We start from the raw sequence: 23499 nt of genomic DNA, 5'->3' as shown, positions 1-23499 counted from the left end.
CAAAACAGCACTTGTGACTATGACATGAATGGTATTATGAAATAAGAGCAAAATATATGTAAACATGACAGACTGAGTAAAGAGATGACTAGAGATACACTACACCCCCCATAAAGGGATGTTTCGGTAAAGGCTACTTGTGAGAGTCAGAGACAAGGGAGAAAGTTTGCCCCACTGCAAGGATATCCCCAGATGGGACACTTAACTTTTCTCCATGCAAACAAGTGGCAATCATTCAGTTATAGATGAGAAAGTAAATATGGGTATTCAGGAACCAATTATTTTGTTCCTTTGAACTCAATGGAAACTACTGCCAATCTCACTCCTACCTGGATAGTGCCAAACTTTAATTAGCATAGCCACAACTATGCCATGGCTCAGTAGTAGTGCATGCGCTTTGCATGCAGAAGGTTCCAGGCTCAATCCCTGGCATCTCCAAGTAGGGCTAGGAAAGAATCCTGCCTAAAAACTTGGAGAGCTGCTCCCACTCAGTGTTGATAATACTGGGCTAGATGGACCAGTGGTCTGACTCAGTATAAGGCAGTTTGCAATGTTTCTATTTCTTGGTCAAACTAATGAGTAAGCCACTTCTTTCTCAGCACCCAGGGAAGTTGAATGTGTATGAATGGTGTGTGTGTGTGTGTATGTGTGAGTGTGAGTGTGTGTGTGTGTGAGAGAGAGAGAGAGAGAGTATATATGCCTTTGGCTCTGCCTTCTTTTGGCTTTGGCTTTGTCTACCATTGACAGATGGCCCCTAGATGATTATCTACACTAGAATGCAACTGTCAGACTGGAAAAGTTTCCTCATCCCACCCCAAAACCAGCAAGGAAACTAGAATATGGAAGATAAGCATAGAGTAATAATTTTACAATAATTTCAGCAGTGAAAACCTGACGAACGAAATATAAATAAATAAATGTGAATTAGTAGGAAATTGGATAATTTATTTGAAATGTACAAGGTTTTGTTCATTTTGCAGATCTAGTAATGATGGCAAGTCTTATAAAGGTTATGGCAAGGCCTACCCAGAAGCTCTGCATGAGAATGATATATTCCCTTACAACAAGAAGCATTTTGGTCACTGAAATTCAGCAATTTAGCTTCATGTGTATCTCAGGAGCAACAGACAGCTATACTAATAGTGTGCTGAGGCCCTGGCAACATATCTCTATGCTATACTTCCATGCTAACTCTCAGCCATGGAAGGAATCCAAGGAAGAGTCACTTGGGATAGGTTCTGAGCAGTCAACTGCAGTTATTTTAGCAGCAGGTGGAACAGTTCTGTTGTTATCTTTGCTTTGCCTCTCTTTTTCCATAAAGCTGATTATGTGGGATGAATTTGTACGTTACTGCATGAAAGATATTACTTAGGGTGGATGTGCTAGTGACTACATGTTCCTCAGAGCTTTGAGCCATGTGATTCTATTAATGTTTATCTCCAGTCGTTGATAATCAGCACACTGTATGTGAATACGGATGCTGTGCATTTGGCAATAAATGGTTATTCTGCATAGATTTCTCTAATTCGTTTTTAAAAGTCACTTAATGGCTTTTGTGATTGACATCACAAACCCTTGGGGATAATGGGTTTCATGGGCTATTTATGCATTGTGAAAAACTACCTGCTTTGTTTTTATTGGTTGTAGTAAATGAGCTTCAGTTCTCAGATTTCATGGAAGATTTAATAATTCTGCATTGTTCACACACTACACACCACTAATGTTCTTATAACTGAAGAAGCTTCAAAGCAGAATCAAAAAAGGGGTCACAGTTCAACACGTGTACACAAAACTCTGGTAAACAGCAAAGTTTAAGGGGAAATTAATAGGTTTAAGGCGACTAAAATAATTTATAATCCCTCAGTTTTACAGAAATATTTATATATATAAAGCAGTCATATCCAGCCTTTCAAGAAGGGTTTCCAAGACGGTTCACAACAAAAATTAGAACAACAATATCATAATATCCACCGGTAAAAGGGAACTGTGTGGATTGCCTAGGATGGAAACATATCGGAGTAACAGTTGGATTTCATATTTCCAAAATGGGGTCTCTAAAAAAACATTCCTTTCTTGTTCCCAGCAGCCCTAGGGGCATCTCTAAGTCCAACTTGTAACCATTACATGATCTGCAGAGCCTAATTTGAATGTCTCCAGATTCCTCCTCTTCCAGTTCATTTTGGGACTCTGAACATGCATACATACTGTATGACATCACCAAGAAGTCAGTTTTTTTACTCCACCTCCACCAGTCCAACCTGCTTTAGAAATCTTGAGAGCTGGCACACGTTTGTGATAGATTTTGGAATATCAGAATACTAAATGCCACAAATTAAAATAAATGTTCAGATTTAAATGAAACCTACAGCAGAGTCCAATTCTAAACAGCAGCAAGATAAAAGCAAGGCTTGGATCTTTAGTTGCCCCTCTGCAAATGGGCAGAATTAATGTAAGGGACTACAATCTAACAGAGGGCCCTGCTGGTGGAAAGGGGTGAGGTGATTTTCATTAATTCCTGCAACCCCCAGCACTACATCCCACACTGTTCCAGGTGGTCCTATAACCCTCCAAAAAAGATTTTTGGGAACATGAGGGTGTAGGGGGAAGAAGGAATAAGCAAATATTATGTGTCCCCCACCTTCCATCACCATAAGCATCCCATCAACAGAATTCTGCCAGTTGGAATTTAGGATCAAACCTAAAATTTGTTAAGACCATGGGGATAGAGCAAAACTTTTCACCATCAAAGTGGATACAAAATCAATGGGTGGGGCACAAAAGAAAGGCCCAGTTGCCAGACTCCTCACCACACAGGGTGCAGCACTGTGAACAGGGACTCTGATGAAGACCGTGAAGTCAGGTATGTTCATCTGTGCTTGTTTTTAACTATTTTATGGTTGTGCTTTATAATATCAATGCATAGGATTATTTTATATACTACCTTTGCATTGTCAGTATAACAATAAAACAAAAATAAAAAGAATCAAATTATTCAGTTATTTGTCCACAGTCTGATAATACAATAGTATAGTAAAAGTTGCTGCATTCCCATATAACTATTACTTGTCACTTGCAGATTAATAGAGCATTGCAGTCCTGTCACACAGCAGAAGAATTCTGCCCTGAGTTGTCAGCATTTGAAGGTCTTATGCTGCTACAGTATTAATGAATGGAAGTGAGAGCTGTAACAGACAAAACTATTATCTGCATTCCAAATTCAGGCATGGTTCAGCCTTCTCCAACTTGGTTCCCTTTAGATGTGTTGGACTACAACTGCCATCAGTCCCCACCCAATAAGATTATGGGAATTGTAGCCCAACACATGTGGAAGGCACCATGTTTGACACAGCTGGCCTCGTTTAATTTCTATCCTCTTGTCTAAGACAAACAATGTGAGTCTTTAGTACAGTTTAGTTAGGATGACATGGAATAAAAAAGGCAATTCTCCAACTGAAGGTGAATATCTCTGAAGCTTTATTTAGCTTAATGGATACTATTCATAAATGCTGTTATGACCGTTTTAATTGAAATATAAAATATGGAAACAAATAATTGTACACTCAATATTCACCTATAAAGTTTTAAATTGTTGTTCCCCCATTTTTTATCCATCTGGCCTCCTTCTCTGAGAAATTCTAATGAATCAAGGACTACATAATAAATGTGATACCATGACACCATGTAGCCAGTCATATTTGATTATGCGATGATGTCATGAATTTAATCAATAAAGAGAAAATGTTTCCTGCCATCATTTGGAATTAGTGAACACTTACTTTTGTCCCCATTCATTGATTTTATGGGGGCAACTGCAAAAGGGGGAACTTTTCACAGGGGATTAAAGCTCACATTTTGACTCAGGCGAAAAGAAAATAAGAAACATATGATAATGAATTAGAAACGTAGAACCCACTCACATTTATTTATTTATTTATTTATTGTATTACATTTTTATACCACCCAATAGCCGAAGCTCCCTGGGCGGTTACTGTTAGAGACATGGGATACGTTTTCTCATGTCATTCTAGAAAGCATTTAAATAGAGGAACAAAATGAATGGAGGCAAGTGTGTGGTTTTTCACATACAGTCATACCTCTCCTTTCCAGATAGACAATGATTTGTTGAGAAAGATACGTGCAACTGACTTCTCATACATCTGCTGTCTATCTACATGGTAGCCTATGCAAAGAAGGTGCTGGAAATACAGATAGCAAGGATCCTGGGCCTACTCTGCCTCAAGATTCCCAGGTGATTTACATGTTACTGTGTAGAGGGGTGTGGGTAGAAATCCATATCCAGTATATGAGTCTAAGCATGCATTTCTTGCTGATTCAAGGTTCTGCATGCACCACCAATCATCATGAGTTCTACCAGAGTTGATGATGTTGATCATCTATTTGAGGCCTGGGCTGATAACAGCAACCCCATTTCTTTTGCAACGGGCAATTAGTTTTGTCAAAGCTGAAGACACTGGCCATCTGCTTGGTCCAACACAAAACTGTGTTTATTTATTTATTTATTTATTTATTTATTTATTTATTTTATTTAAAACATTTGCATCTCACTCTACATCATTAGGATCTCAGGGTGGCTTACAGATAAAAGCATACAGTATAAAACAATAAATATACACAGCTAAAAACAAATTAAACCATAAACCAAGTTAAAACAATATATAATTTAAAAGCAGTAAAACAATTAAAAGAGTTAAAACAATGTCACTGCTGAAAGAGAGGTTCTCTTGATTGGGGCTACTGAATTTTCTAAACACTGTGTAAGAAAACAGTTATAGTTATTTCCTATAAAGAAAAAACAAAACACAGATTTGGGGAAAGCCTTAGTATTTTTTTCCAGACAGTTAACTATAAAGGATCTATTTTAAAAAAAAAAAATTGCTAAGGACACTTCAGAAAGCTGATGTGGGTTCTTCCCCTCACTTCCTTGAAACCAGACCCCTAGCATGGAATGTGTGTTTATTATACCAAACAAGTACACACTTAATAGTTATTCACTATGTCCTAATATGTATCTGTTTCTCATGCATTTTAATCTGTTATTTCTGAAAATAGTTACAACTGGCGAATATAATTTATTGATGCTTTTTCAACAGTCCTGTCAGATATTTTAGTATTTGTCTTCTGAAACAGAAAGAAGATTGTAGCTATACAAATACTGCGTTGTTTGCTTCTCTGGCAACTGAAAATTTTGCCCAGGTGGCTGATTTGGGATCCAAAAAGTTTTAAGCAGCTAAAATAAATAAATCAAGGTTTGATCCAGGCCCAGTACACGTGAATCATGTGGAAATAATCTAAGTTGACCAAAGCCAGGAACTCTACAGAACTGCCACTGAAATGAAGTAAAAAGAAGGGCCCTGCCCATGTGGTAGCTGACAGCTTATCCACAGCACCACCTAAATCCATCTCACACAGCCTCTGGTAGTCAATGTGTATGCTCAGTACCTCACTCCTTCTTTGTAGACTGGGTCACAAATGCTTGACAGTGCTGACTTAGGCATAGTTTAGACATTAACAGTAGTGTTGTTATGCATTAATAGTCCTGGGGAACACAATGGTGAGTGTCCCCTGCTGGAAGGGGTGGCATGGGTTTGAGTTCCACAGGGGCAGTAAGAGAGGTTCAGAAGACTAATTATTACTATGAAATAGACTGGGACTTGTTAATTTGCCTGTCATGGTGGACAGCTCTGGTCTACACTAACTTTGCCCAAAGATCACTAAGCACCACTGGCATGGCATCCTCCATACATCGTAGCCACAATTATGCATCTGAAAGACTGGATCTGTGACTCCATTTGGGAATGGGATCTAGCTACAAAGACATAGAGTACCAGTTCTCTTTTCTACAGATCCTGGTGCCAGGCCTGTCCCAGTGATGCCTCTGGATAATCAATGACACCTGCAGGGATAGAGGAATGTGTCTAATACTGGGGTGCACTGGAGGGAAGGCCTTCCTAGTGATTCACCTGGTGTGAAGATCACTGAAGTTTATGGTTTACTATCGCACTAAAGGGCTGCCTGTTTTCAGTATTCTCAGCTACATAGCTAGAGTTATAGCTGTACTAGAGGCTACAGCATGTCATGCAAGCTGTGGGCCAAGGGAAGCAAAGTTACTCTTGACATAGTAGCTATGCCTGTTGCCAGTCCATAGACTAGAAATCCCCAGCAATGTTGATGTCCACAATACCTAAGCAGTGGAGACATCCTATAATAAATTGCAGACATAGGGTGGCCATCTTTTACAGAGGACAGCCCTGGGCACTCAAAACACTTCTTTAACTTCTGGCAGTTTTTTGGGTTTGAGAATGCCTCTTAGAAGTTGCTGTCCAGCAGATAGCAAGTAGTTGCTGCTTGTAGGAACAAGAGTTGTAGCGTCCATTGGCCATAACTATAAGTTGATTCTGAAGCTATTCCTTGCTAAGGCTGACATCACCCTTGAGGAGTGGAGGGAATGCTGGCTGTAGGTTCACTGCATCAAACTTGCAGCCTCTATTGGTTGATGGAGATCAACATTAGTTGATAGAGATCACTTATATGTTATGATATCCATCCCAGTAAAATTAGGATTGCCCACTCTGGTGGGAGAGTCAAAGGAGTGAGAGTTTGTTTCAGATGGATGCTGCTGAAATGCACGCCCTTGGGGAATGCTGCTGTCTCCTTCTGGATGGGTATACATTTGCCATGGAGGCTGTGCTGCCTCTGAACATACTTTGTTTGGGACTGTAAAGGTTGTGCAATAAAGTAAGAAACCAATATGCATTTACTATGCCAAAACAAAGAACAAACTGTAAAAAAAAAGCCATAGAGCTTACTTGACTCCAAGTCTATTGTATAGTGTGTTTAATTAGCCTGACATTCAGGTGAAACACCTGGAATTAACAAGGATTTCAAGAGCTTCATAGTAGGAAAAAGTGGATAGTTCAATGTGGGAGTTAGAGACAGAAATGGGAGGAACCTAGATTGAAAGAGTGTTTTCCCTGATCAAAGGAAGCAGAGCTAGAGGGTGTTGCAGCCAGGAATAGAGATCACTGGTCAGTGGGAGAGTGAGCATATACATACGGAAAGGAAAACATATTTGAGAAGTACAGATTACAAGATTGTGTCCACTGGCATATGTGTCTGTGTATTATCATAACTTCATAGTTGCCAGATATCTCAATTTTCATTTTCCTTAGTAGCAATTACTTAGGCATTGTGAAGTATTTCACTACAAGTGAAAGAGGAAATGCTTCAACATAATCACTAACCTTTTCTAACACATTAGTGCAATACAAGTAGTGCACATGGAAAGGGTCAAATCCAGACTGTTCTTTTCTTCTTAATGTCATGTTTAAAGGTCTAATGCTTGCCGTGTTTCCTTCAGAAGATCCCTCATAAGATAGCTGTTCATTCAAATATTCCTTTAAAAAAGAAGCCCAGGTGAATATCAACTGCATAATTATGTCAATTTCACATAAATACATGTAGAGTTTAAAAAGCAGACCCCACATCATATATATTTCACACAGAGTTTAACATATAGTTTTACGTAATGATACAGTTCCTTCTACTAATTATGTGTTACGTATTTAAAAGTGAGGTCTTTCAAATTCAAACAAAAAAACTGGTAATTCAACTCACATGTGAGAGAGTACTATCTTTTAGATTAATAATCTTTGTGGAATGGGATCTCTGTCCCTCCTCCCATAATGCTCATTGATCCAACTCTCTATCACTCAAATATAATTTTCTGTTGCTTTACTCTTCACTGAAAACAGTAGCTATGAAAAAATATACAGCTCCTGAAACTGGTCAGGATGTCACAGCCAGTTCGGCCTAAGCCTACATGGCTTCATACTGTTTCCAGTAAGCCCCTGCCCAGTCCCTGCTTTCCCTACCCTGTTGCAAAAGTAATTTTGCTTGGAAAGGGGATGAGGGCTGGCAGGAAGAACTGGTGAAAGTAAGCCACATTTAAGCTGACTCAAGTTCAGAAGGGTTCTGCTGATATTGCGTGGGGATTACTGAATTTAGGATTTTGAATATGTATTCAAAATTCACCATTTTCAAAATTCACCCCATCACTAGCTGTGACTTACATCATTCCATATTTGTCTCCTTTCTTAAGTATCTTAATTTCAGAGCAGAACAAGGGCTTACTTCTGATTGCTTTAAAGTCTCTGCTGTAATGGCAAACCCTATCGATAGCCATTTCAAAATCTTTCTTAGGAAAGGCTGGTGAGTGATTCCTTGAATATTGCAAAGCTGAAAAACTGGGCAATAGGTACCTGCAGCCCTCCCACATCACAGGGCCTACTTACTTTAGTTTAATTTGGATTCATCTTTTTAAAGGCTTTATGATTTGAACATTAAAAATAAACAGGGTCTGGGTTTTTAAAAATAATTCCATCAGTTGGTAACCCTAATAGCATACTGTAGTGCAGTAGAGGAAGGAGAGAACAATGAAGGATGCCATGTGAGAAATAATATGAATTTTCAGGGAAACATCAGTAAGTTCTTAGGCTTTATATGGGTTTGGCACTGTTTTGGGGACTTCATAGCTCACACTGGTACATTGTACACTCAAGAAGATGCTATCAATGGCTACTAGTCATGATGGCTAGATAATACCTTCAGTATCAGAGGAAGTATGTTCTCCAGTTGCTGGAGAACATGAGTGGGAGGGTGCTGTTGCACTCATGTCCTGCTTGTGGGTTTCCCATGGGTAGCTGGTTGGCCACTATGTGAACAGAATGCTGGACTAGATTGACCATTGATTTGATCCATCATATCTCTTCTTATGTTCTTACTGTTGGAACAGGATGATGTATTGCTTCTTCCCAAAGTATGGGTGTCAAAACATGAAATGTGGCAGCAAAATTGCCAAAATAAAGTTTCTGGGATTGAGATAACACTTGGCGGATTAGTAAGGTTCCAGATGTTGTAAACAGTAACAATTAAACTGATTAACATTTAGCCTGTATCCTGCACTTTTATTTCACCCACTTCCTCCAAACCAAAGCTGGTGATATGACGGCAAAATGTAATTTCTTACTGAAGTAAACTTGGAACTATTTTTTTTATAAACTCATGCTCCAAATTTCATGCTCTAACCCTTGCTGGTCATTAGTGCCCTAAAGAAGTGAACTGAAGCAAACAGTAAATATAATGTAAAGCTGGCAAATGTATTTTCACAAGAACTCATATTCATTCGTATTGCTCAACTGTAAAATGATGATGCATATGAATCTGATACATCAGACAGTGTCACACAGTAACTACAAGCACTGATAGTATTTGTTGTATGTATGTTTTTTCAGGCAAGAAAGAAAATGAATCAAAAGGCAGTTCAGAAAGAGAAGTTGCTTTATCTTGTTAAAATAATCTTCACTGATATAGGCTAGTAGTTTAAAATAAGGTTTTAAAATGGTAATGTATTCTACATGTACAAATTCATGTTTCTCTTCTCTTTTTGTGGATTTAAGAAATGTATTTATTACTTTTAATTCTGTCTCCCTTAAAAGAAAATTTAAACAGAAGATTTTTAACACTATTAATTTCTTACTTTTTAAACTGTGAACATATTCCTGTAGTCTATGAAATACAACTCAGAAATAAGTCAATGAAGCATGCCACAGTTTAAGTACACAAATAAAAGGCATATAATTTCCCCTAAAGTAACCTTTTCTAAATAAATGCAGAAAAGCTTAAACCAAACCATCTAACAAAGTGCAATATTGAGTTAGGTATTGACTTTACGAAGCATTATCACCTCCTTGACTAACCCTTAGCTGCCAGCAGACGCTGCCTCAGGCCACTACACACCTAATTGCTCGGTAAAAAAGGCCGTTTCCCTACCTCATTGAGCTGGATGATGTGATAAATTTGCCTCAGGTATTCACTGCCACCTGGTTTGTGGCAGATATCCAGGACCATCATGTTTATTTTCTGCTCAGTCAATTCAAGCTCAATAGCTTCCTCTTCTAAGCTTCTACCATCTTCTGCAGTAGTAGCAGTACTATGAAAAAAGGAAGCATAGTATCACAAGTAGGAAGTGAAGAATTCTACTACCCAGAATATTAATCCAGAAGAGTAATGGTCATATTCAAAAGCCTGAATTGCAGTAGATAAAACTATTAAAACTTGTTCCTGCAGTATAATTGCAGAATGTAGCTCAAGAAGAAAACATTAAGCTTGCAGGTCTTTCAATTGTTCATAATAATTTTTCCTCCTATATTTTCATATATATTTCCCCATTGACGCCTTTAGGAATCATAGAACATAAATGAAATATGTTTAAAGGAATTATTATTTAATTTATATTGGTTTATAATAAAGAAGTTTTCATTTTCTCTTAGCAAAAAAATTTCTGGTTTTTAAAAATGCATTCTTTCTTTTGCAACATTTCATTGCCAGTCATAAAGTATTTTAAAAACCTGATTAAAATGCTTAAAAAGTAATCATTATACTAAGTACAGGATAGAAAGCCTATACCTTAAAAACCTATATGGGTTACTGATGGATAACTTTATATCACTAGTTGCTTTGCAGGAGGGGATCTGAATCCATCACTCTCTTTTTTGTTTTGGCTTGCAAGTTTACTTAAATATTTCCCATTCTAATATTAATAATTTAATACATTATGATATGATTCATTACTATATGATTCAACTCTTGTGACAGGATTGCAAACCAACTTGATTGGCATGTTAGAAACTCCAAAACTGTCAGACTGTTACAATCTTTATGTAAATTATAAAAGAGCCTAGAGTGTAACATTCTGAATGAAAACCAATAAAATGTGCAATGTAATCTTATACATGTTTACTCAGAAGTCCCATTGAACTCTCATTTACATTCACATAAATGTACATTGGATGAAAAAAATCTAATTTGATAAATGTTGTATAGGTCAAAATCTAATGATGTAAATTTTAGCACTATTATTATTATTATTATTATTTATTTATATAGCACCATCAATGTACATGGTGCTGTACAGAGTAAAACAGTAAATAGCAAGACTCTAGTGTTTTAAATGTGCCAATATTACAAAATTTGTTCTGGTAGAATTATTAGCCTGGTCACCGAAATGCTACACAGCTCCTTGCATAGCTTCAAACTGCAACTTCAGAACACCCTAGGCAGTAAATAATTTGAAAATATTGCACTTTATTTTCTTGTTGAATAATAGCAAATACTGTTATATATTTACCTGAAAGGTTCCAGAGAGGCATGTATTTACAATCTTAGCATATTTTAAAGCTAGCTTTTTGAAGCTGTACAGTGGTACATCTGGATCTTATGTCAAACTGCTTAGAGGATGACATTGAAAAAGTTGAGGCCCTCTGACAAAAGAGTGTATCAGTGTCAGCACCCGAACTGTATCCTTTCCTGTCCATCACTGTGCAGGTGAAGCAGATGATTGGATTCAGTCAGTGCTGTGATTAATGAGTTCCTCTCAGGATTTGGGACTGCCTATCAATCATGTCATTAGGGAGAATGTGCCCTGAAAGAGGCAGACCTCAGCCAAGGAATAACTGCATTCATCTTAATCTTTATATGCACCCAGTCAGGCAACTCAGGGTCACCATGATGAAAAATAATAATCTTCAACTCAACAAATTACTTTGCAAAGACAGACATTTCTTTACTTTTAGGGCTGTGTGTTCTCCAGAATCTTAGTTGACTGTTTATAGCTTGGGCGTTAACAACAAAGTGAAGGTTATTTTAATGAACAGCAATGCTTTTAGGCCATATACAAGACGGGAAATGAATACAGCTGCCATTTTTCTCACTGCCTTTGCTTTGTACTGTTTCCATAAACATAAAATTATATCTGTGTCTATCAATTCTAATATTTAATTCAGCAAAGATAATGTATGAACCAAAACAATATTTAACAGAAATACTACTTACTTAGCACTTCATGGAATTGTCTTAATGTGGGTTAAGGGTTTTAATGGAATTGTTTTATATGTTATTGTAAAGCGCCTCGATGCCAGAAATGGTGAGGCGGCGCTATAAAAATGCTTTAAATAAATAATAAATAAACTTACTCTGTTAAATTACTCAGCCCTCATTGAGAAAAGTACATAATGTCCAGTGTAATAAATGTCTCAGGTAAATAATTATTTAACACATATGACTATAATTGCTAATTCATTTTAATCAGGGGATAGTTCTACAGGAATAACCACTTTCAATGCTGTGCAGGTAGCTTAGGAAAACCAGGTTTGCCAGCCTTCCTTTAGAAATATGATGGTCATATGTTTAGCAAATAAAAACATAATTTATGGATGCTCTTCTTAGACAACGCCCTGAATATAATGTTTCAGTCTCTATTTTATTTTCCTCCCTCATTTAGATGGCACACATTTTATTAAGGATTCATATTTACATTAGAGACCAGATCCATATTTGGCTAGTAAGTATCTACAGACTCCACGCCCCCCATCAATGAACTATTTCTTTGATTTCTTTCTCCATTCCCCAACTTCATCTCTGATTAAAGACTTGGTTAAAGACTTGATGGCAATAGAGCGTTTAGCCCTCTTCTCCATCACAATCCTCGAAGAATGTGGACCCTACATCTCACAGAATGGGCCTGTTTGGATGATCACTACGATGAAAGAAGCCATTGTGACTTCTCCCCCCATCCCCATGCACAACTTCCATTTATTTATTTTATTTATTTATTTAATTACATTTATATACCGCCCCACAGCCGAAGCTCTCTGGGCGGTTTACAACATTTGCATAATTCCACGCACTGCAGCGTAGATTGGCATGTCATTTAAACATGGAGCGTGGCAGGGGTGACTGTACTCACCCAACAACCTCTGCTGCACATTGTAGGTTGTATGGTGTGTATGAAGCTAGCCCCTCCACTGCAGTGCAAATGTTGGTCACGAGGGGAGAAGCCACAATGGATTATTTTCCCATTGAGATCATCTGAACTGGCCTGTTATGTGAGATTGAGGGTCCACATTGTTAGTCAATATCTGATTATGAAGACACCTTGTTCACATAATTTACTATCACCAAAGAATGAACTAGGTTTATGTACAAGAGCACATCTTTGTGAAGGAGACTATAGCTCACACTATTTTTTGGAGTGGGGGGGGAGACAGCCATTTCTGTAGTGAAAAAGATCATAATTTCCACTGCCAATGTATGAAAGAACTTATACTCTCCATCAGGGCTGGGCAGAGGGCGGGGGGGGGGCAGTGGGGCCAGTTGACATGGGCCTACGATTTTGAGGGGGCCTACTCTGAGTCCCCCTGGTAGAAGCAAAGATGTCTTATGTACATCTTGAATAAAAGTGCTTGCCATTACCTTTTTTATAAATCATTGAAGTTCATATGTATTTAGAACTGATTAAAAAATGTCAGGTTTCTGGGTGAGTGAGCCAAAAAAGTGACTAGAGGTTTTTCTGCCATTATGACACATAAGGAGAAATCCAGATTAGCTGGTGGTATTTTCAAGGCCAAAGTGATTATTGCACCTACAGTCAGGTGACTAATTAGGAGCAGCTGGAATGGTTTGCTGACTCACAAAGAGTGTGGTAAAGCTGATGTAATAATACCACATGGTAAGAATGCCACTAACTGGTTGGCTCAAAGGACTATAAAGAAGAATATGGACTATGGATAGTGTGGAGAAGAAGGTTTAGAGTGAAAAGTCATTGTGTATATTGATGTAAATTGCTACTGCTGCACTGCCACGTTGTATGATACTGCACAGTAAAGGACTAAGTTGAGCACCACTGATCTTTGTCTGTGTGGTCTTTCATCTTGAGATCAGCTTCTTTGTCTTGACACTGGACTTCCTGAAAAACTGCTAGTGTGAGTTGCATTCTGCACTAGCTCTAAAAAGTGCATTACTATATTTACCATGTCAAAAAATACTTAATGAGCAGTTTGAAATGGAGCCTACATTTCCCATCTGGCCTGGGGCCTATTACCAGCTTTGCCCAGGCTCTCCTGTCCAACACTATACTTTCACCAGTATTCATCTCCATCTCTCTAAGTTCTTAAAATCTTATTGAAATCATTTGAGCTTAAGTTAGTTGCAACTAATGTTTTGAATTCCATGAGACTAGCCTAAGTAATTTTAGTGTGGGTTGAGCCTATATATTTAACCACAATGCTATATCTCATATTCCTGCAATGAATGTAAGTGCAGCAGACTTCTTCCTAGTTAATGAAATCTATATACGGAGATGTTAATGAAGACTTTTGATAACAGGTCCTCTAAGAAATAGGGGCTTACAAAAATATAAGTGAAATTTCTAATTGCTTCTATACAAATTATTCAAAAAAAAATTCTGACTCAGTACTCAAGAATTTGATATAAACACTGATAATATAAAAACATCTAATTGACACATCAAATGTTATGCTATAGAAATAGATGAAATCCAATGGTGTCCATCTACTAAAAGTTTAATATATGCCATATGCTTAATAACATCATATTCCCTGGGATAAAATAAGGAAGCTGAAAAAGTATTATCTGAGCTTTAACAGTATTTCAATTCCAGATATTACCGATAAGATTTTGTTGTTTCAAAAGGCCTTCCAATTTTAGCAATGTTACAAACTGAATTATACTAACATCCCAGTGCATTTTATTTTCCTCTATGACTATCATTACATATATGACATGTCTTAAACTCTTAATCATTGGATTGTAGTTTATAAATTAGTATTAAATGTAAATATAAAGATTATGAAGTTCAATGTCAGTGAGCATTTGAGTGATATTATTACTGCTTAATGCAATTCCTGAATACCAAGTATCCTACCAATAAAATAGCATAAATCGATGTGCTGAATTAATGTACTTTCATTCATATGGATGACTCTTATAGTATTATTTTTCCCATGCATATTATAAGAAGTAAGAAATTAAGGTTACCCTTAAAAAACAGCAAACAAGCAGACAATTCTACTGTTACCAGTGAAGTGTATTCAACAATCAACATAAATTATTACAACATAAACTATTACAACAAATAGTAAATTATACATGCTACCAACTAAATAATCAACATAGTTCAGAGAGCTATAAAACATTTAACTGTACTGAATTTTTTGCAAAACTGTCTAAATGTTGGGGAAAAGATGTGAAATCTGGGAAGGTTGATATTTTCTTCACAAAGAAAGCAGCTGGATGCTTTTCTTATGCTATTCTGAAGTGCCCCAATTTCTGTCTGGATATACTGTTACAATTCAAAATTAAACGTGCTTATTTGTTTCTAATCACAGGCAAACATAGAAAGCTCTTTGTATGCAGCATATCCTCTTTAATTTAATCTCCATAGCAAAATCCACTGCCAGAATATATGAAATGACTGTCCAAATGTAGAAGGCAAACAAAATGTATCTTGTTTTCTATTTAACCTAATAATCAGAGCCCTGTGGGAACTCAGTACTTACTACAGTAAACATCTTTATTATAAAACGTTTTATTATGAAACATGTTGTATAAACGAGTGACAGCAAAGAAAAAAAAATTGGGTGTGTGGGTGGAAATATCAGGTCTCCTTACCAGTCTATGCTCAGTTTTCTTGCCTTGAGTAACTGGTTTTCAATCCAGTTTGGCCTTTGTTGTTCAATGCTCTGTACAATCTTGTGTGTCACTTGTTTAGGGCTACTTTTCTTTTTTCCTATAATACTTTCCAAACATACACGAACTAAACTCAGTTTCTCTTTGCTCCATCTGTCAAGAGTTGTGCCTGTTAAAAGTTCTGTAGTGTTTCCATCCTCAAATATCCGACATATAATTACAATCAAGATCCAGACAAGAAGACCAGCTTTTTTCGATTCAATAAAGTTTTTGGGCATTTTTCTCTCAGACAGAAGAAAGAAATACTTAATTGGGGGAGGCAAACATGCAATCACTGTAGGTAACTTGCTGATTACAATAGATACTGCATGGGCAGCAAGCCTTGTGAAGCCTAAAAAATAAAAGTAGAATGAAAGATGGTGTGAGTAACATCAACAATTTTTGCTTTACAATACAGTTAGGAATACTAACTTTTGATAGCTAATTTTAGATTTGGCTGGGATGCATAGCCCCAGTTGACAGGGCTGTTGTGGCTGGCACCATCCTTGTGTGCAGGAGTGAACCTGACCCCATTTCCTCAACCATGTAGACAACATCTAGTGTGAACTGGACACTGCACATGAACATTTCCTCATGCAGAGGTCCATTTAGCACATCTTACCACTCCTTCTTGACAGAGAAGAATTCTTTAAATGATCCATTCATATAGAACACACAGTTCATACAAGATGCAGACTGTGAAGTCAGGGAGAGGGCAAGTTTTGTCCTTCACCATGTGTCAGTCCCAGCCCCAGCCAATATATGAACCAGGGTATATTTGGCTTGTTGTAGTGGGCAGTTTACTGGACTTGGACATTGGGAAATATGGATTCAAATCCTACTCATTCATGGATCTTACAAGATGGTGACTTGTAGTTCAACCTAATCTGTCCCAAACTAGCCTGCCTCATAAAGTTGTGGACACAAAATGGGATGCCTCTCTGAGGTCTTGGGAAGAAATATTTTTGCTTAGCTTTTTATGCTCAGTCAAAATGAAACAGAATGCAACATCTAGGATTTGAAGAGTTAATCTATGCACATCGAAGAGCTTGCTCATATTCAACAGGTATTCCATTTCATCAGGAAATTTAAAGCTAAAGTGTCAATCTATATGTTGCAAACTGGCCATATCACAAAACAGGTATCATGTACATTGTCTCTTTAGAAAACTCTGCCACTTTAATACCTTTTGAAGTAATTTCAATCAGAAATTACTCCCACATTAAGAACAGTTTCATCAAAAGAAAGAAGAGAAATTTAAAGGTGACATTTTGAAATTTAAAAACAGACATCTAATTAATAAAAGTAAGTATTTTAAAAGTTGCCTTAGAAACTAATTAGAGAAAAAACTTCCAAGACATGAACACGGCATGACTTATGATAGATAGCAAATTACAAATGTCTATATTACAATTTATGAAAAAGTTTATTATAATGTTACAATCCTGCCAAAAACTATAAATTAAACTTCTTCATACAATCATAACATAGTTACTATTAACAAAATCTAACATAATGATATGTCTAATAAACTGTAAAAGGCATAAAGAAAGACAGGTTGCTGGTTGTTGCTGTTTTTAATAAGCTGAGACCTTTGATTATTACTGGCATAACATTTTATAGGTCTTTTTTTTACTAGAGTTAAATTAACCAAGTAATTAAAATTACTTAAATTTGTGTTTACCATATACATAAAAGCAAGTTCCTTGCCTTCCTTGGTCATACTGGGTTTCCAACATCGTGTAGCCTCCTATCCTGCGTGGAACGCCAACGGAAAGGCCAGTACGATCAAACAGCAGTAGAGACAACGAAGGCATACAAGGATTCTCTGTTTCTGCTACCACTGCAGCTGCAACTGTGAGCCTCACTTGTCCTATACTGGCAAAAGTATCAGCCTGGGAGCCTATGCAACCTAACCATATGAGGATGAGAGCTACCATGACAGGCATGTGAGGGTATATCTTGGTTGCAGCAGGGGTAGCATAGGAAAGGTTCTCTATGTACCCCATGTACTATATACACACATCACATAATTCTCAAAGTATTTTAGATAACTTTATATGTTACAGTAAATGTTCAACATCTGATGAATATTGGCATTTACCTGTAAGTACTGGTTTAGCTACTATCCCAACAGCATTCCTGAGTATACTCCTCTACTTTGTGTCCTTTAAGTGAATGACTGTTATTTAATGGCTGTCATACACTCCTTTGGAGGAAAAATTAAGTGGTTTATTTAGATAAACTTATCTCACTGGGCGTAAAACCAGATATGACTGGAAGGCCTCCCCATCCACATTTTCATGTCAGGCATTTTGCTAACAATTTACTAAGGTAAAGAACTGCACTGAAATATGTCAACAACTCCTTTACTAATCTTCTAAAAATATCAAAAATTGTGTGACTATAATGTTCATTATCAAATCATACCACTTAATTCTAATTTTTCCATTTTGATATATTCTCATTAAATAGGTAACCATTATTTTGACAGGTTTATATAAGCACACCTACATTTCCCAGATTCTTTTCTCTTCATTTCTCTAGGTGTGTAATTCCATTCCTTTGGAACAGTCTTCAGCAAACTTTCAGGAACGATTTGCTTGTGTTGATAGGTTCCATAGTTCTCTGTTGCTTCCCACGAATGCATCAAAGAAATTATCTGCTTCACGATTCCCTTAACTGAATTAATCAAAGTCAGTTTCAAGCATCTGATAATCTCTGGCTCTGATTCGCCACAACTAGAATCTTTGGAGACAAAATAATAATTATAATTAAATATTAACTAATTTGAGCCACTTGAACTAGTTTGGAAATTTCCCATACTTTTGCAGTGTTAGATTTGTACAATGAAAATAACCCAAAATAAAATAGGTTTTTATATAATAACACTATATAATCAAATACTTAACTTTTTTAAATTATTTTTCTCAGCTGCCATTATTTTGCTTTTTAATTAGAAGTTGGTATTATTCAACACACTTTTCTTCTTACTTAAACAAGCTCCCAAGACTTGATTTATGTGATAATCTACTTAACAATGAATGCTATTTGAAGATAAGTGGTGTATTTTTGGTAATCAAACTTTTAAAGGAATTATTGTAATCATCATCACACTTGTTCCCTTAATGGATTGGCATGATGCCTATGTGCACATTGTAGGGAAACAGAGGAAAACAGGGTTCTCTAATGTCCTATAGGAATCTCTCTGCAGGCAGGTACTTGATTGGTGAACTTGACTGAAGTTTTTTTAAAGAAAGAAACTGGCTTAAACCTCCAAGACTGAAACACTGGACCAAACTACACATGACACTAATCAAGCCCTTAAATGCAGGATTTTTCTTTCACAGCCAGAATGGGGGAACAATCCTGATAGGGACCCCGACATGGTTGGTATGTGGGCTTCCCATTGCAGTCCAAATCAGGATCAGGGTTCTGTACCTCTTATTTGCACAGAAGGGGAACTCCCATTACCTTCAATGGGAATTAATTGGGAATGCAAATAACATGCTGAGTCTGATCCAGACTGGGATTGCAGGAAGGCTAAAGCTCTCCTGTCACTGCATGCCAGGGTCCTTATCTGTGCCCCACCCTCCTCATGATAGTTATTTGTGAAAGGAAACTCCTGCACTTAAGGGCAAGCCACACAATTCATATCACAATTTGAAAAGAACTTCAAACTTAAAGTGTGAGGGTGTACCACATATCAAACTAACGGAGAGTAATTTCAGAAGTATTCCAAGAAATTTCTAAGACAGAATCTACAGTTTTCCCCAGAGAAGTAATGCTTCTGCTCTAATACCACATATCAAGTTAATTTTTGCATGATGTTTAAAAGAGGTAAAACAAATTACTTTTGAAAACAGGGCGCTCAGTATATAATATTTAGTGTTACCAATACAAATACTCTATTCTAAAACATTGCCACAATTTTTCTAGGATCTTAGTTTGGCATTGGATACCTTAGCAACTTTCTTAAACTAAATCTCTAGAACACTTGCAATATTAAGTGATTTAAGCTAAATTACAATATCCTAAGATACTACCTCAACAATCAAGACATATATTGCTTACAATGCACATTTCACAACATTTTTCATACCAGCTATATTGTGTAAGCAGTCCCACATCTGTTCTTTTTCCATGTAGTACTGCAGAACTCCACCAAGAGATTTGAGAGATAAAGTACAATAGGACAGCACTGTAAAGATTGCTTCAGTTAAGCTAGATTCTTTGCTATTTTTCAGGTCTTGGCAAGTTTGTTTTTCTCCACCTTTGGACAATTCAGATTCTGAGAAAGAGATTGGGGAGGGGGGAGGGGAGAAGTCTCAATTGTCACAGTAATAAGAGATAGTACAAGTGGCACGAGGAACAAAATGTCGAAGTGTAAACCTACCTTCTAACAGGAGTGCACCTGTTCAGGATTCCACCCAACTGGCCATCTCTCCTCCAACACACAATACTTGTTTCCATTTCCCCACTTCCTTTCTTTTCTTTTTCAAGTAACACTCAAATTTTCGTATCTACTGAGCATGCTCAATTCTTATTGGGCTGGGAGGTGACATTTCCCCCTTAGGGGTTTCTCCCAAAATGATTTTTGTATTTCTGCAAACCTTGAAGTTCCCCTGACAAGATGCCTTGCTCTTGTCTCTTAATATTTTGCATCCATTTCTGTCAGCACCCATTTACCTGAGTTCGTAATTAAAGAGAGTGATTTAAAGGCCACCCAACAGAAAACTATGTATGGTTCGTGTAAATAATATTGGACTTGTTGAAGAAAAAGGTACTTTTAACTGATTTAAAGCCTAGCAATGAATTGAGAAATACAATTTGCCACACAATGCAGTCATTTGAGAGACTTTAGAAAACAATTACCCAAATAGAATCTACTTTTTCTAGTATGTATTCAAAACACAATTAGAGTTGGATTGGTTATCTTATGATAAAATCAGAACAGCAATCTATGCAAAATTTTTACCAGAGGACATGTTAGCTCAGTTCGGACGACAAGTTAGTCAATGGTGGACTGTTTAATCAACTGTTGCTTAAATAGTCTACCGTTGACTATTGTGTCATCTGTCAGGCAAAAACCACGCCACAGTTGGTTATTTCCAAAAAATAACCAAGGGAAATAACCAACAGTTTGCAGAGATGTTTTTCTGCACAACCGTTGGTTATTGTATCCTGCCTTTCAGGGTGCACTGCACTCACAAGGCAACTAACAATATTACAAAAAAATATGAACACATAAATTACAATTAAATACACATGAACACACAGTAGCAGCAGCAAATTATTTTTAAGCTCCAAATGCAGACTGGAATAAATGTGTTTTCAGGACTTTTTTTTAAGCTATCAGTGTGGAGGCCATACATATCTCCTTGGAAAGGGAGTTCCAAAGTTGAAGGGCCACCAGTGAGAAAGCTCTATCCGTAGATTCCAGCAGCCTAATGACTCATGTTGGTGGACCAGAGAGTTCCTCTGATGCAGAGGTGGCTCCTAATATAGGGCGAGGAGTGCAGTGATCCCCCACAGTAAATCCCAGACCCTTCCTTTCCTACCCTCTCCTTCCTGCCTCCCTCCATTTGCCATGATTCACCAACTTTTTTTAAGGCAAACCCAGAGAGCTGGCTTTGCCTGTTCAAGGACTCCTGCCTTATTTCCCTGCCCAGGAAGCTCCATGGCTTCAGGGCTAATGCTAAGCATATAGGTGCACCATGACAAAGAGAGGCTGGAAGGGTACCCTGGGTAACTGTCAGGATGAGGGTTGGGCTCCGTGGTTGCGTCTTAGTGTTGTGTTTCAGCATCTTATCAGAAGTCCAATCAAAACACACTGCTATCTCTGACCGGGAATACTCCCAGCAAAGGCTCCCCAAGGTTGCCAGGAGAAACAAGCAGCAATAAGCACTTGCTAGACAGTTTGTGAAAGCAAAAGAGAGGCCCTAGACGAAGTCTGCCATAAAGTTCTGTGGTCAAATTCAACAAAATCCAGTTCGGTCAGGAATTCCAGACACACAAAGTAGTCACCAGAACCAGCAACAGATACAATTATTGTTGCCAGTGCTGTGTGGTTCAAGGTGCTGCCTTTTTGTCCAAGTCCTTAGCCTGGACACACCCATCTCTAGCTGTGGCTCATTAATGTACTTTCCGTCTAAGCTGGCTATATAATGGCGGAGTTCAGAGAGCTGAGTTTCTGGCCTGCAGTCTAGGGCTTTTTCTAGACAGCCGGATTTACTCTCTGAAGTTTATTTGTTGTCTTTCTCAAGGGCTGGGTGGATGCTTTCAGGGACTAGAGGAGGTGGAGGAGGATGGCAGCCTCCACTGGGCACTTCTGAAGGGCCTCCGTCCTCTTCAGCTGCATGTCCTGTCTCCTCCTGCAATGCTGCTTCTGGAACATTCTCAGGGAAAGGAGAGTCCACAAACTCAGGTCCAGTTCCTCCTCTGAAGAAGACCCTTCAGAAGGGGCCATGACACTTAGGTTCTGAATTGGACTTGGAGCTTGAAGTAGAAGAATGCTAGTTGAGACAGGGAGTGTGAGAGGATATTCTCCAAGCTCTCTAGGAGTCAGGGAGGAAGCTTCCCAAGAGCTTATCGAACAGGAAGATCAAGCTCAAAGATCATTTCCCCCTCCCTCCCCATGATAACTCAGTCTTTGTTGGAAGGAAAGGGAGTGTCAGAATTTAGAGATTCCAGAGTCCACCACAGGGTCAAATGGGTAGAATTGAGAAGAGGAAGGAGGTGGTCTGCTAGACTAGCTACACAACAGAAGTTATGTCATGAGGATTCTCCCTGGAGGAATCTGGTAAAAGCTTGTCCAGCACAGCAGGAAAGTATCCATTTAGTTGATAGGCAACTGTCTTGCTTTGTTACTAATTAAGCTTAGAGGATAGCTTTTAGCATTCACACTTCCTTCATGTGTGAAGAGGTGTTTTTTACTGAATAAAGATTTCGTGGATTGCACTGCAGACCTCGTTATTGTCTCACATCTCACTGGGAGGGCTTGGAATCACAACAGTAGCATCCCTCCACACAGTGCCATATTTGCACTTTGTGTGTGTAATACAGAGGCTTGGTGCCAGGCCGAGGTCAAGGAAATTCCAATTGGTAGGACTGGGCAAGATCACTTGACAAGGAAAGGTGCCACTGAGCAAATCTTCCTTTCAACAATGAAGAACATGTCTATGCAGAGCAGCCAGAGTTCAGGAGGAGCTCATCCTCCTTACTTCTTAAGAAATATGCATAAACAGAAATTTTGTATAGTGCTCCTTCTGAGTAGGCCTGCTGTGGTGACTGCTTTGTGTGTATACAAAGGCATAGATTTTTTTTAATGTTTTCAGAACTATTTTATTTATTTATTATTTATTTATTATATTTTAGACCACCCAATAGCAGAAGCTCCCTGTGTTCCAAAGGCTGCTTTTCTGTAATGCTCTTAAAAAATAGGGTGACCGACTGGCCAGTTTCCCCCAGAAATCTCTGGGTTTCCGTGGCCTCAGGGGGGCTCTGGAGGGAATGTTCAATTTATTTTAAAACATATCTGCACATGCGCAGATATTCTCCCAGCCACACTAATGGCATAGGCGACCTACACACTTTCTGGAGGCCCAGAAAATGCGCAACCAGCTCTGACTCCCCCCCCCATGCCTCTTAACGCTTGTGTGTCTTGGGGGGGGGGGAATCTGCACTTTGCCTCCCGTCCTGGAAGGCACAGATTATGAGTCTTCATAGCGTTTGACCCGCTGCCTCCTGAGTCAGCTCAAGATAGAGCAGGACACACCGCTACAAAGACACGTGGTTCCCAGAACTCTCCCTTCTCACAAGACTTCCGGGATAGGTGGGGAAGCTGCTGCTCGCTTGGTGGGTACCCCTCCCCTCCCAGAAGTCTGTTGAGAACGG

The 23499-nt window shown here is 38.1% G+C and overlaps 1 protein-coding gene across 1 annotated transcript in view; it reads right to left on the bottom strand.

Moving 5' to 3' along the window:
- KIAA0825 (KIAA0825 ortholog) overlaps positions 1–23499 on the bottom strand; it is a 247300-nt gene that overhangs the window by 117553 nt on the left and 106248 nt on the right. The window contains exons 14-18 of the mRNA XM_063129596.1: positions 19706–19894; positions 18118–18351; positions 15547–15955; positions 9850–10009; positions 7263–7415 (exon numbers count right to left, since the gene is read on the bottom strand). Of these exons, the coding sequence (XP_062985666.1) occupies positions 7263–7415; positions 9850–10009; positions 15547–15955; positions 18118–18351; positions 19706–19894 (1145 nt within the window). The remainder of the gene's footprint in view (positions 1–7262; positions 7416–9849; positions 10010–15546; positions 15956–18117; positions 18352–19705; positions 19895–23499) is intronic.

This window comes from Elgaria multicarinata, chromosome 6 (genome assembly GCF_023053635.1).
Source record: "Elgaria multicarinata webbii isolate HBS135686 ecotype San Diego chromosome 6, rElgMul1.1.pri, whole genome shotgun sequence".
Classification (NCBI taxonomy): domain Eukaryota; kingdom Metazoa; phylum Chordata; class Lepidosauria; order Squamata; family Anguidae; genus Elgaria; species Elgaria multicarinata.
The sequence above is the reverse complement of the archived record's forward strand: the minus strand, read 5'-3'. Positions and strand labels throughout refer to the sequence as shown.